This window comes from Thunnus albacares, chromosome 14 (assembly GCF_914725855.1).
Source record: "Thunnus albacares chromosome 14, fThuAlb1.1, whole genome shotgun sequence".
NCBI classification, from domain to species: Eukaryota; Metazoa; Chordata; class Actinopteri; order Scombriformes; family Scombridae; genus Thunnus; species Thunnus albacares.
The window spans coordinates 31,877,501-31,891,778 of record NC_058119.1 but is presented as its reverse complement, the minus strand read 5'-3'; the positions used below and the strand labels follow the sequence as shown (position 1 = coordinate 31,891,778).

General features: G+C 47.7%; 1 protein-coding gene across 2 annotated transcripts in view; it reads left to right on the top strand.

Annotated features, from left to right (window-relative positions):
- The window catches only part of psda (pleckstrin and Sec7 domain containing a), a 91,443-nt gene that overhangs the window by 55,691 nt on the left and 21,474 nt on the right, over positions 1-14,278 (top strand). For both annotated transcript variants that reach the window (XM_044372846.1, XM_044372847.1), the window contains exons 8-12: positions 345-542; positions 620-700; positions 3,276-3,388; positions 4,990-5,048; positions 9,292-9,381. In XM_044372846.1, coding sequence (XP_044228781.1) covers positions 345-542; positions 620-700; positions 3,276-3,388; positions 4,990-5,048; positions 9,292-9,381 — 541 coding nt within the window. The remainder of the gene's footprint in view (positions 1-344; positions 543-619; positions 701-3,275; positions 3,389-4,989; positions 5,049-9,291; positions 9,382-14,278) is intronic.

The window sequence follows — 14,278 nt, the reverse complement described above, 5'->3', positions numbered from 1 at the left end:
TAAATCATCAACATGATCTTCAGTTCTGCTCTGTGTTGTGACCTTTGACCTCTCGGTTTCTGGTAACAGTTTTCAGTAAATCAAATTGCTGAATAAAATGTTATAATTAATTCATAATCACCTTGTTTGTTCTCATTAAAAACAGCTGATATAACAAAAAATATGATAACAGTCTGTATCTGTTGGTTTTAGTTGACATTAATTATAAATATGATAACAGTGTGTTGTATCTGACAGGCTTTAGTTGAAAGGAGGAAGTGTGAAGAGGAACGAACCCGTTAGTTAGGAGAATAAGGATGTGAAAGTCCTGACATGCTGCCTCCTCCCTCTCTGTGTTGTATCAGGGAGCGTCCGGTGAACCGCCCCCCTGAGCTGCTGTACCCGCAGGCCGACGTGGCGGAGCGCCTGGCGCTCGGCGGCAGCGACGACGCGCTGGCGAACGGTACGAAGGCCGACCTGCAGGCCGCCAGACGGCTCGCCAAACGCCTCTACGGCCTGGACGGCTTCAGGAAGTCTGACGTGGCTCGACACCTCGGCAAGAAGTACGTGTGTGTTCCTGTCGTTAATAATTAAAATAATTCAGTTTGATTGACGTTTGGCTGCCTCTCTGTCTCCACAGTAACGAGTTCAGTCAGATGGTCGCAGAAGAATATCTCAGCAACTTTAACTTCTCTGGTCTGACCATCGACCAGGCGCTCAGGTCAGTTCTCTGCTTCTAACCCTATGAGCCTGATCCCAATCTGAGTCCTTTATTATTGATTATCTATTGATACAGAGTCTGATCCACTACATGTCCTGAGAAGGGCTGCAACTAACTATCATTTTCATTATTATTGTATTAATCACTCCTCAATTTCATCTGCATTCACTCCTTCAACTCACTAACGAGCTGGTCATCAGCTCCTTCAGCTCACTAACGAGCTGGTCATCAGCTCCTTCAGCTCACTAACGAGCTCCTTAAGGTCACTAACGAGCTGGTTATCAGCTCCTTAAGGTCACTAACGAGCTCCTTAAGGTCACTAACGAGCTGGTTATCAGCTCCTTAAGGTCACTAACGAGCTCCTTAAGGTCACTAACGAGCTGGTTATCAGCTCCTTCAGCTCACTAACGAGCTGGTCATCAGCTCCTTCAGCTCACTAACGAGCTGGTCATCAGCTCCTTCAGCTCACTAACGAGCTCCTTAAGGTCACTAACGAGCTGGTTATCAGCTCCTTAAGGTCACTAACGAGCTCCTTAAGGTCACTAACGAGCTGGTTATCAGCTCCTTAAGGTCACTAACGAGCTCCTTAAGGTCACTAACGAGCTGGTTATCAGCTCCTTCAGCTCACTAACGAGCTGGTCATCAGCTCCTTCAGCTCACTAACGAGCTCCTTAAGGTCACTAACGAGCTGGTTATCAGCTCCTTAAGGTCACTAACGAGCTCCTTAAGGTCACTAACGAGCTCCTTAAGGTCACTAACGAGCTGGTTATCAGCTCCTAAAGGTCACTAACGAGCTGGTAATCAGCTCCTTAAGGTCACTAACGAGCTCCTTAAGGTCACTAACGAGCTGGTCATCAGCTCCTTCAGCTCACTAACGAGCTCCTTAAGGTCACTAACGAGCTGGTTATCAGCTCCTTAAGGTCACTAACGAGCTCCTTAAGGTCACTAACGAGCTGGTTATCAGCTCCTTAAGGTCACTAACGAGCTCCTTAAGGTCACTAACGAGCTGGTTATCAGCTCCTTCAGCTCACTAACGAGCTGGTCATCAGCTCCTTCAGCTCACTAACGAGCTCCTTAAGGTCACTAACGAGCTGGTTATCAGCTCCTTAAGGTCACTAACGAGCTCCTTAAGGTCACTAACGAGCTCCTTAAGGTCACTAACGAGCTGGTTATCAGCTCCTAAAGGTCACTAACGAGCTGGTAATCAGCTCCTTAAGGTCACTAACGAGCTCCTTAAGGTCACTAACGAGCTGGTCATCAGCTCCTTCAGCTCACTAACGAGCTCCTTAAGGTCACTAACGAGCTGGTTATCAGCTCATTAAGGTCACTAACGAGCTGGTCATCAGCTCCTCCAACTCACTAACAAGCTGGTCATCAGCTCCTTCAGCTCACTAATGAGCTTCTTATGGTCACTAACGAGCTGGTCATCAGCTCATTAAGGTCACTAATGAGCTGGTCATCAGCTCCTTCAGCTCACTAACGAGCTGGTTATCAGCTCATTAAGGTCACTAACGAGCTGGTTATCAGCTCATTAAGGACACTAATGAGCTGGTCATCAGCTCCTTCAGCTCACTAACGAGCTCCTTAAGGTCACTAACGAGCTGGTCATCAGCTCCTTAAGGTCACTAACGAGCTGGTTATCAGCTCCTTAAGGTCACTAACGAGCTGGTTATCAGCTCCTCCAACTCACTAACGAGCTGGTTATCAGCTCCTCCAACTCACTAACGAGCTGGTCATCAGCTCCTTAAGGTCACTAACGAGCTCCTTAAGGTCACTAACGAGCTGGTTATCAGCTCCTCCAACTCACTAACGAGCTGGTTATCAGCTCCTCCAACTCACTAACGAGCTGGTCATCAGCTCCTTCAGGTCACTAACGAGCTGGTTATCAGCTCATTAAGGTCACTAATGAGCTGGTCATCAGCTCTTTCAGCTCACTAACGAGCTCCTTAAGGTCACTAACGAGCTGGTCATCAGCTCCATAAGGTCACTAATGAGCTGGTCATCAGCTCCTTCAGCTCACTAACGAGCTCCTTAAGGTCACTTACGAGCTGGTCATCGGCTCTTTCAGCTCACTAACAAGCTGGTCATCAGCTCCTTCAGCTCACTAACGAGCTCCTTAAGGTCACTAACGAGCTGGTCATCGGCTCCTTCAGGTCACTAACGAGCTCCTTCAGGTCACTAACGAGCTGGTTATCAGCTCATTAAGGTCACTAATGAGCTGGTCATCAGCTCCTTCAGCTCACTAACGAGCTCCTTCAGGTCACTAACGAGCTGGTCATCAGCTCCTTCAGGTCACTAACGAGCTGGTTATCAGCTCCTCCAACTCACTAATGAGCTGGTCATCAGCTCCTTCAGCTCACTAACGAGCTCCTTAAGGTCACTAACGAGCTGGTTATCAGCTCCTTCAGGTCACTAACGAGCTGGTCATCAGCTCTTTCAGCTCACTAACGAGCTGGTCATCAGCTCCTTCAGGTCACTAACGAGCTGGTTATCAGCTCCTTCAGGTCACTAACAAGCTGGTCATTGGCTCCTTCAGGTCACTAACGAGCTCGTTAACCAAGCGTTGTTGTTTCAGGATGTTTCTGAGGCAGTTTGCTCTGATGGGAGAAACTCAGGAGAGAGAGAGAATCCTCGCTCACTTCTCCAGGAGATACATGCAGAGTAACCCTGAGAGTGAGACAACTGAAGGTACCTGTCTGTCTGTCTGTCTCTCTGTCTGTCTGTCTCTCTGTCTGTCTGTCTCTCTGTCTGCCTGTCTCTCTGTCTGCCTGTCTGTCTGTCTGCCTGTCTGCCTGTCTCTCTGTCTGCCTGTCTCTCTGTCTGCCTGTCTGTCTGTCTGTCTGTCTGTCTCTCTGTCTTCCTGTCTCTCTGTCTGTCTGTCTCTCTGTCTGCCTGTCTCTCTGTCTGTCTGTCTCTCTGTCTTCTGTCTGTCTGTCTCTCTGTCTTCTGTCTGTCTGTCTATCTCTCTGTCTTCTGTCTGTCTGTCTCTCTGTCTTCTGTCTGTCTGTCTCTCTGCCTGTCTCTCTGCCTGCCTGTCTCTCTGTCTGTCTGTCTCTCTGTCTTCTGTCTGTCTGTCTGTCTCTCTGTCTTCTGTCTGTCTGTCTCTCTGTCTTCTGTCTGTCTGTCTCTCTGCCTGTCTCTCTGCCTGCCTGTCTCTCTGCCTGTCTCTCTGTCTGTCTCTCTCTCTGCCTGTCTCTCTGTCTGCCTGTCTCTCTGTCTGTCTGTCTCTCTGTCTGCCTGTCTGTCTGCCTGTCTGTCTGTCTGCCTGTCTGTCTGTCTGTCTCTCTGCCTGTCTCTCTGTCTGCCTGTCTCTCTGTCTGTCTGTCTGTCTGTCTGTCTGCCTGTCTCTCTGTCTGCCTGTCTCTCTGTCTGTCTGTCTCTCTGTCTGCCTGTCTGTCTGCCTGTCTGTCTGTCTGCCTGTCTGTCTGTCTGTCTCTCTGCCTGTCTCTCTGTCTGCCTGTCTCTCTGTCTGTCTGTCTGTCTGTCTCTCTGCCTGTCTCTCTGTCTGCCTGTCTCTCTGTCTGTCTGTCTCTCTGTCTGCCTGTCTGTCTGTCTGCCTGTCTGTCTGTCTGTCTCTCTGCCTGTCTCTCTGTCTGCCTGTCTCTCTGTCTGTCTGTCTGTCTCTCTGTCTGCCTGTCTGTCTGCCTGTCTGTCTGTCTGTCTCTCTGTCTGCCTGTCTCTCTGCCTGTCTCTCTGTCTGCCTGTCTGTCTGCCTGTCTGTCTGTCTCTCTGTCTGTCTGTCTCTCTGTCTGCCTGTCTGTCTGCCTGTCTGTCTGTCTGTCTCTCTGTCTGCCTGTCTCTCTGTCTGTCTGTCTGTCTCTCTGTCTGCCTGTCTGTCTGCCTGTCTCTCTGTCTGCCTGTCTGTCTGTCTGTCTGTCTCTCTGCCTGTCTCTCTGTCTGCCTGTCTCTCTGTCTGTCTGTCTCTCTGCCTGTCTCTCTGTCTGCCTGTCTGTCTGCCTGCCTGTCTCTCTGCCTGTCTCTCTGTCTGCCTGTCTCTCTGCCTGTCTCTCTGCCTGTCTGTCTGTCTCTCTGTCTGTCTGTCTGTCTGTCTCTCTGTCTCTCTGTCTGTCTGTCTCTCTGTCTGTCTGTCTGTCTGTCTCTCTGTCTCTCTGTCTGTCTGTCTCTCTGCCTGTCTGTCTGTCTGTCTCTCTGTCTGTCTGTCTGTCTCTCTGTCTCTCTGTCTGTCTGTCTCTCTGCCTGTCTGTCTGTCTCTCTGTCTGTCTGTCTGCAGTATCATGATTTTCTCTTGGTTCTCACCTGTCTGTCTCTCCTGCCTGTCTGTCTTTCAGACAGTGTCCACACTCTGACCTGTGCTGTGATGCTGTTGAACACAGACCTGCATGGAAACGTGAGTCAATTTAAACCTTTTTCTCTCTGAGTGTTCAGAGTCAGCTGATACATCAGCTGATACATCAGCTGATACATCAGCTGATGTATCAGCTGATGTATCAGCTGATGTATCAGCTGACTGCAGAGTCAGACAGGAACTCCTTATTTGGTGAAATGAAGAAGCAGTTTGTCACATAAACCTGTCTGTCCTCCTCCAGTTATACAGTAGTTAACTCATGTCTGTTCAGCAGCTGTTCACTGAAAGGTATTATTAATAATCTCATAATCTCAGTTATTCACTGAAAGGTAATATTAATAATCTCTTAATCTCAGTTATTCACTGAAAGGTAATATTAATAATCTCATAATCTCAGTTATTCGATGAAAGGTATTATTAATAATCTCATAATCTCAGTTATTCACTGAAAGGTAATATTAATAATCTCATAATCTCAGTTATTCACTGAAAGGTAATATTAATAATCTCATAATCTCAGTTATTCGATGAAAGGTAATATTAATATTCTCAGATGTTCACTGAAAGGTATTATTAATAATCTCATAATCTCAGTTATTCGATGAAAGGTATTATTAATAATCTCATAATCTCAGTTATTCGATGAAAGGTATTATTAATAATCTCAGCTGTTCACTGAAAGGTATTATTAATAATCTCATAATCTCAGTTATTCGATGAAAGGTAATATTAATAATCTCAGCTGTTCACTGAAAGGTATTATTAATAATCTCATAATCTCAGTTATTCGATGAAGGGTAATATTAATAATCTCAGCTGTTCACACTGAAAGGTAACGCTTCCATTTTATTAAACGTAGCAGTTGACATTGACTCCATGAGACCCTCCATGTTTTTACACTTCAAGTCTGTTTCTGTTGCATTTAGTGAAGCGTAATCTGCTCAGACAGCTGTTTAAATCACAGAAATATCTCACTGTACAGGTGTTTTAGGGATGCACGATTTGGGATTTTTTGCTGATATCCGATATTTTCCATCTCATTTTTGCCGACGCCGATATATGCACACATTTCTTTCCAGATGGCTGAGGAGACTCTTACACATGCAATCATAGATTGTACAAATGATCAAGAAAGACAATATATGAAGGAAGAACTGAGGAAGACGAGTTCAGGAGCTCAGCATTAAAACTTTAATGAACCGGCCAAGTTTTGTTGAGTTTATTAGACAGACAGGATTAATGTGCAGGATTTAACCTTTGGTCCACAGTCCAAAGCAGAAGGTGGCGCTAACGCAGCTCATACACTGGTTGCTATTTTTTTTCCAAATAGAGTGATACATCCTGTCAGCAGAGGTGTTTCTTATCTGTGCAGCTGAACACAAGACAAAACGAGAGCATCATTACAAAATGACAATAATGAACAATAATCGTTTTATCTCGATTATCTTGTTTTCATAATCGTTGGAAGCCAAAATAGTAATCAAAAATAAAATTTGACACCATTAGCACCAGTACGAGCCCCGTGACAGACACCATTAGCACCAGTACGAGCCCCGTGACAGACACCATTAGCACCAGTAGGAGCCGTGTGATAGACACCAGCAACACCAGTACGAGCCCCGTGACAGACACCAGCAGCACCAGTACGAGCCCCGTGACAGACACCAGCAGCACCAGTACGAGCCCTGTGACAGACACCATTAGCACCAGTACGAGCCGTGTGACAGACACCATTAGCACCAGTACGAGCCGTGTGATAGACACCAGCAACACCAGTACAAGCCCCGTGACAGACACCATTAGCACCAGTACGAGCCCCGTGACAGACACCATTAGCACCAGTAGGAGCCGTGTGATAGACACCAGCAACACCAGTACGAGCCCCGTGACAGACACCAGCAGCACCAGTACGAGCCCCGTGACAGACACCAGCAGCACCAGTACGAGCCCTGTGACAGACACCATTAGCACCAGTACGAGCCGTGTGACAGACACCATTAGCACCAGTACGAGCCCCGTGACAGACACCATTAGCACCAGTAGGAGCCGTGTGATAGACACCAGCAACACCAGTACGAGCCCCGTGACAGACACCAGCAGCACCAGTACGAGCCCCGTGACAGACACCAGCAGCACCAGTACGAGCCCCGTGACAGACACCATTAGCACCAGTATGAGCCGTGTGACAGACACCAGCAGCACCAGTACGAGCCGTGTGACAGACACCATTAGCACCAGTACGAGCCCCGTGACAGACACCAGCAGCACCAGTACGAGCCCCGTGACAGACACCAGCAGCACCAGTACGAGCCGTGTGACAGACACCAGCAGCACCAGTACGAGCCGTGTGACAGACACCATTAGCACCAGTACGAGCCCCGTGACAGACACCATTAGCACCAGTATGAGCCCCGTGACAGACACCATTAGCACCAGTAGGAGCCGTGTGATAGACACCAGCAACACCAGTACGAGCCCCGTGACAGACACCAGCAGCACCAGTATGAGCCCTGTGACAGACACCAGCAGCACCAGTATGAGCCCTGTGACAGACACCAGCAGCACCAGTACGAGCCCTGTGACAGACACCAGCAGCACCAGTACGAGCCGTGTGACAGACACCATTAGCACCAGTACGAGCCCCGTGACAGACACCAGCAGCACCAGTACGAGCCGTGTGACAGACACCAGCAGCACCAGTACGAGCCCCGTGACAGACACCAGCAGCACCAGTACGAGCCCCGTGACAGACACCAGCAGCACCAGTACGAGCCCTGTGACAGACACCAGCAGCACCAGTACGAGCCCCGTGACAGACACCATTAGCACCAGTACGAGCCCTGTGACAGACACCAGCAGCACCAGTACGAGCCCTGTGACAGACACCAGCAGCACCAGTACGAGCCCCGTGACAGACACCAGCAGCACCAGTATGAGCCCCGTGACAGACACCAGCAGCACCAGTACGAGCCGTGTGACAGACACCAGCAGCACCAGTATGAGCCCTGTGACAGACACCAGCAGCACCAGTACGAGCCCCGTGACAGACACCAGCAGCACCAGTACGAGCCGTGTGACAGACACCATTAGCACCAGTACGAGCCCCGTGACAGACACCAGCAGCACCAGTACGAGCCGTGTGACAGACACCAGCAGCACCAGTACGAGCCCCGTGACAGACACCAGCAGCACCAGTACGAGCCCCGTGACAGACACCATTAGCACCAGTACGAGCCCTGTGACAGACACCAGCAGCACCAGTACGAGCCCCGTGACAGACACCATTAGCACCAGTACGAGCCCTGTGACAGACACCAGCAGCACCAGTACGAGCCCTGTGACAGACACCAGCAGCACCAGTACGAGCCCCGTGACAGACACCAGCAGCACCAGTATGAGCCCCGTGACAGACACCAGCAGCACCAGTACGAGCCGTGTGACAGACACCATTAGCACCAGTACGAGCCCTGTGACAGACACCATTAGCACCAGTACGAGCCGTGTGACAGACACCATTAGCACCAGTATGAGCCGTGTGACAGACACCATTAGCACCAGTATGAGCCGTGTGACAGACACCATTAGCACCAGTACGAGCCCTGTGACAGACACCATTAGCACCAGTATGAGCCGTGTGACAGACACCAGCAGCACCAGTATGAGCCGTGTGACAGACACCATTAGCACCAGTACGAGCCCCGTGACAGACACCATTAGCACCAGTATGAGCCGTGTGACAGACACCAGCAGCACCAGTATGAGCCGTGTGACAGACACCATTAGCACCAGTACGAGCCGTGTGACAGACACCATTAGCACCAGTACGAGCCGTGTGACAGACACCATTAGCACCAGTATGAGCCGTGTGACAGACACCAGCAGCACCAGTATGAGCCGTGTGACAGACACCAGCAGCACCAGTACGAGCCCCATGACAGACACCAGCAGCACCAGTATGAGCCCTGTGACAGACACCAGCAGCACCAGTATGAGCCGTGTGACAGACAGTCAGTAGTTAAGTGAAGAGTAACTTTGATCATCATCAACATCTGCTGCAGAATCACATCTGTAAAAAGTGGAGCATTGCATGGTGGGATTGTTGACAGTTACATATGAGGAGTAAACAGTGACACATTTACATTCTCTGTGCCAAGTTTTCAAACTGCTGTTTCTGTTTTCAGTGCAATCGTCTGGCGTTTCTGGTTCTGCTGTAGCTGAACTTTAAAGTGGTCGAGTTGATCAGATAGTGACACACTTGTGTGTGTGCGTGTGTGTGTGTGTGCAGAACGTGGGGAAGAGGATGTCCAGCAGTCAGTTCATCTCCAACCTGGAAGGACTCAACAATGGAAAAGACTTCCCTAAAGATCTGCTGAAGGTACCACACTCACTCACTCACTCACTCATTATTCACACACAACTCAACAAAAACACCAGTGAACTCTGTATGTCAGTATTGTAGCACATTAAACGAACATTTGAGGGTTCTGTGCAGTATCTTAGATGTTCCTAGGACTGCGCTCTTCTGGACAGATGTTGTACCTGGAATCTGCTGGAGCCACTCTCCCAGTTTGTGGTTCACAGCCCCCAGTGCTCCGATTACTACTGGCACCACTGTTGCCTTTACTCCCCACATCTTTTCTAGCTCCTCTTGGTATTTTTTGATCTTCTCGTGTTCCTTCTTCCTGATGTTGCTGTTGCTTGGGATCACTACGTCTGTCACCGCTGGCTTCTTCTGTTGTTTGTCGATCAACATGATGTCCGGTTGGTTAGCCATCACCAGTTTGTCAGTCTGGATCTGGAAGTCCCACAGGATCTTGGCTTGGTCATTCTCAATCACCTTAGGGGGTGTCTTCCATTGTGACCTTGGGACCTCCAGCCCATACTCAGTGCAGGTGTTCCTGTACACTATGCCAGCCACTTGGTTATGGCAGCTGGATAGCTCAGCGGTTAACACTACTGTCTTTGGTGCAGACGTTTGGGGGTTCGAATCCCGGCCAGGGTAACACATATCCATTGTGGACCTTTAGGCAAGGTCCTTGATGCTGCTAGCCTCAAGAGTCATACCAGCTCAGACATCACCCGGGTCAACAAGGTCCGTGTCAGGTATTGGGGAACCAGCACACCCTAATGAGAAATGGGCTACTGGAACAAGACATAGATGGAGTACAGCAGAGAATATATATATGTATATATAGAATGTGTATATGTATATAAAGAGTGTCAGGTAGGAAGAGCTGGACAGACATGATCCACACCTACTGGCTAAAGAAATGCCTGGCAGCACAAATGAACCAACTGCTGATGGAAGGGACCCACCCAGAGTGGTTAACCCAAGGGCAGACAGTTCTGATCATGACGGACCCCCAGAAGGGTGCAATTCCATCCAACTACCAGCCAATAACCTGCCTCTGTACAACATGGAAGTTCCTGTCAAGCACCATGACATCTTAGCAGCTAAGATGAATAGGCACATAGCCCAGAAAGGAATTGCTAGTAATGCCAGGGGAGCCAAGCACCAGCTACTGGTCGATAGAGCAGTCACCCAAGACTGCAAGACCAGGCAGATGGACCAAGGCACCGCCTGGATTGACTACAAGAAAGCCTACAACTCAGTGCCACACACATGGATACTGGAATGCTTGGAAATGTACAACATCAACAGAACACTAAGAGCCTTCATCAAGAACTCAATGGGGCTGTGGAAAACAACTCTGGAGGCCAACTCAAAGCCAACTGCACAAGTTACCATCAAGTGCAGCATATACCAAGGTGATGCACTATCCCAGCTGCTGTTCTGCATAGGCCTGAACCCCCTCAGCCAGATCATCTCAAAGAGTGGCTACGGGTACCGGTTCCATAGTGGAACAACCATCAATCACCTTTTCTACATGGATGACATCAAGCTGTACGCCAGGAATGAGCGAGACATCGACTCACTGATCCACATCACCAGGATCTACAGCAACGACATCGGAAGGTCATTCAGACTAGATAAGTGTGATCAGATGGTATCAAAGAGAGGGAAGGTGATCAGGACCGAGGGGGTTGAGCTACCAGAAGGCAGCATTGCAGATGTTCAGGACAGCTACAAATACCTTGGCATCCTGCAGGCAAATGGGAACCATGAGGAGGCCGCAAGGAAGTCAGCCACAGCCAAATACCTACACAGAGTAAGGCAGGTCCTGAAAAGTCTGCTGAATGGGAAGAACAAGGTACGAGCCATCAACACGTACGCCCTGCCAGTCATCGACTGTCCTGGACGAAACAACCAACATCCAGGAATACGGCAGCAGAAACCCGATGATGCAGAGGAAGAGGAGGAACCATCATGGAGGGACAAGCCCTACACGGCATGTACCACCGACAGATAGAGGAAGTGGCTGATATCAAGAAATCCTACCAGTGGCTGGAAAAGGCTGGACTGAAGGACAGCACAGAAGCACTGATCATGGCAGCACAAGAACAGGCACTCAGTACAAGATCAATAGAGGCGGAGATCTACCACACCGGACAGGACCCCAGGTGCAGGCTGTGCAAAGATGCTCCTGAGACAGTTCAGCACATAATAGCAGGGTGTAAGATGAAGGCAGGAACAGCGTACATGGAACGCCATAACCAAGTGGCTGGCATAGTGTACAGGAACATCTGCACTGAGTATGGGCTGGAGGTCCCAAGGTCACAATGGAAGACACCTCCTAAGGGGCTGTCCTGTGGGACTTCCAGATTCAGACTGACAAGCTGGTGATGGTGAACCAACCGCACATCATGTTGATCAACAAACAACAGGAGAAGGCAGTGGTGATAGACGTAGTGATCCCAAGAAACATCAGGAAGAAGGAACACAAGAAGATCAAAAAATACCAAGAGGAGCTAGAAAAGATGTTGGAAGTAAAGGTGGTGCCAGGAGTAATGGGAGCACTGGGGGCTGTGACCCACAAACTGGGAGAGTGGCTCCAGCAGATTCCAGGTACAACATCTGAGAGAGCAGAGCGCAGTCCTAGGAACAGCTAAGATACTGCACAGAACCCTCAAACTCCCAGAACTCTGGTAGACACACCACCACCCCCCCATGGGGAGGGTGGTTTTTAATTTTTTTTATACACACACATATGAATGTTTGTGTATATACAGACGGTGACACATTAAAGGAAAACTGGTCCAGGTCTGGATGCTGGACCCCTACAGTGAGGGGGTCTGGGGGCTCTGTTATGCTGGCAGGGTTTGGGTCCACTTGTCCCCTTAGAGGGAAGGGTCACTGCTAATCAATACAAAGTAGTTGTGAGTGATCAGCTTTATCCTGATGGGAGTGGTCTCTTCCAGGATGATGATGATGGTTTGATGAAGATTAAATGATGTGAATCACATGTTATGACCTTCACAGTCACCTGATCTCAACCCAGCTGACGTGTTAGACAGTGCTCTGCATCATCATCATCATCATCATCATCATCATCACAGCACTACATGAGGAAGATCTTTATGATCAATGATGTTCATCCCTCCAGAATCAGATCAGCCTTGTTATTGATCCTATTGATCTGAACTCTACTGGAGGGATGAACATTGTTCTTCATAGCTTATGATTATAAACATGATCATAAATTAATATTTACGATCAGATATGAGACAAACATCAAATGTTAAATATTGAAATACCTTAAATTTAAAATGTTATATGTTAAAATATATAAAAGTAATGGAAATAAACAAAATGATGAAAAATGAATATATACAACATATATATATATATATATATATATAACATATAAAATGTGTTAATGGTAAATATAAATGTCTGAGAAATAAATGTTTTATTAGTTTATATTAAATGTGTAAAATCTGACTTATTGTACCTATTAAAATATATAAAGAATAAAAAAACACGTCTATATATATATTTATATACATTAAATATAAAATATTTAATTCTGTAACATTATACAAATATTAAATGTGAGTAAAAACAAATTTAGTTAAAATATATTAAATGTAACATTTCAAAACAGTAATAAAGTATAAAAACATATAAATCAATGAAATATAAATGAAATTAATTAAATATAAAACATTACAGAAGTCTGTCTGTGTTTCACTGTGGACTCATTATTATTATTATCATGGTTGTTATTGTTATTGTTGTTGTTATTGTTGTTGTTGTTGTTATTGTTGTTATTGTTGTTGTTGTTATTACTACTATTATTATTACTATTATTATTGTTATTATTATTATTATTGTTGTTGTTGTTATTGTTGTTATTATTGTTGTTATTGTTATTGTTGTTATTGTTGTTGTTATTGTTGTTGTTATTGTTGTTGTTGTTATTGTTGTTATTGTTGTTATTATTATATCAGTACATGAATATGATGATTTTCTCCGCTCGTCGTCTCGGCTGCATTTACATTCAGCTCTGTGAGTCTTGGATGATTGACAGCTTCGAGGAGAGCAGGGGGGCGGGCTGAAACTGCCGTCCCTGCTCTCTGATTGGCTGCTGCAACTGAGAGAAAATGCGCATTGAGAGAGGGAGGGAAAAAAGAGAGAAGAGAGGGAGGAGGGAGAGCGAGCAAACACTCCTCAGCAAAGAAGAAACCAAAGACAAAAAGAAGAGGAGGAGGAGGAGGAGGAGGAGGAGGAGTAGTGAGCTCACATCCACCTGACGGAGGGATTCTCCTGCAGGAGGAAGACGACAACAAGCGACAGAGAAGAGAAGAAGAGGAGGAGAAGTGAAGTTGAGATCTGAAGAGGAGGAGAAGGAAGGATTCTCTCTTCAAGCAACAAGAACCTCCTCTTTCTCCTCATCCCTCGCTTTTCTCTGCATCCTCCCTCCTTCTAACCTCCTTCCTCCCTCCTTCCTCCCTCCATCCTCCCTCCTTCTAACCTCCTCACTCCCTCCTTCCTCCCTCCTTCCTCCCTCCTTCTAACCTCCTTCCTCCCTCCTTCTAACCTCCTTCCTCCCTCCTTCCTCCCTCCTTCCTCCCTCCTTCCTCCCTCCTTCTAACCTCCTTCCTCCCTCCTTCTAACCTCCTCACTCCCTCCTTCCTCCCTCCTTCCTCCCTCCTTCTAACCTCCTTCCTCCCTCCTTCTAACCTCCTTCCTCCCTCCTTCCTCCCTCCATCCTCCCTCCTTCTAACCTCCTCACTCCCTCCTTCTAATCTCCTTCCTCCCTCCTTCTAACCTCCTTCCTCCCTCCATCCTCCCTCCTTCCTCCCTCCTTCTAACCTCCTTCCTCTCTCCTTCCTCCCTCCATCCTCCCTCCTTCTAACCTCCTTCCTCC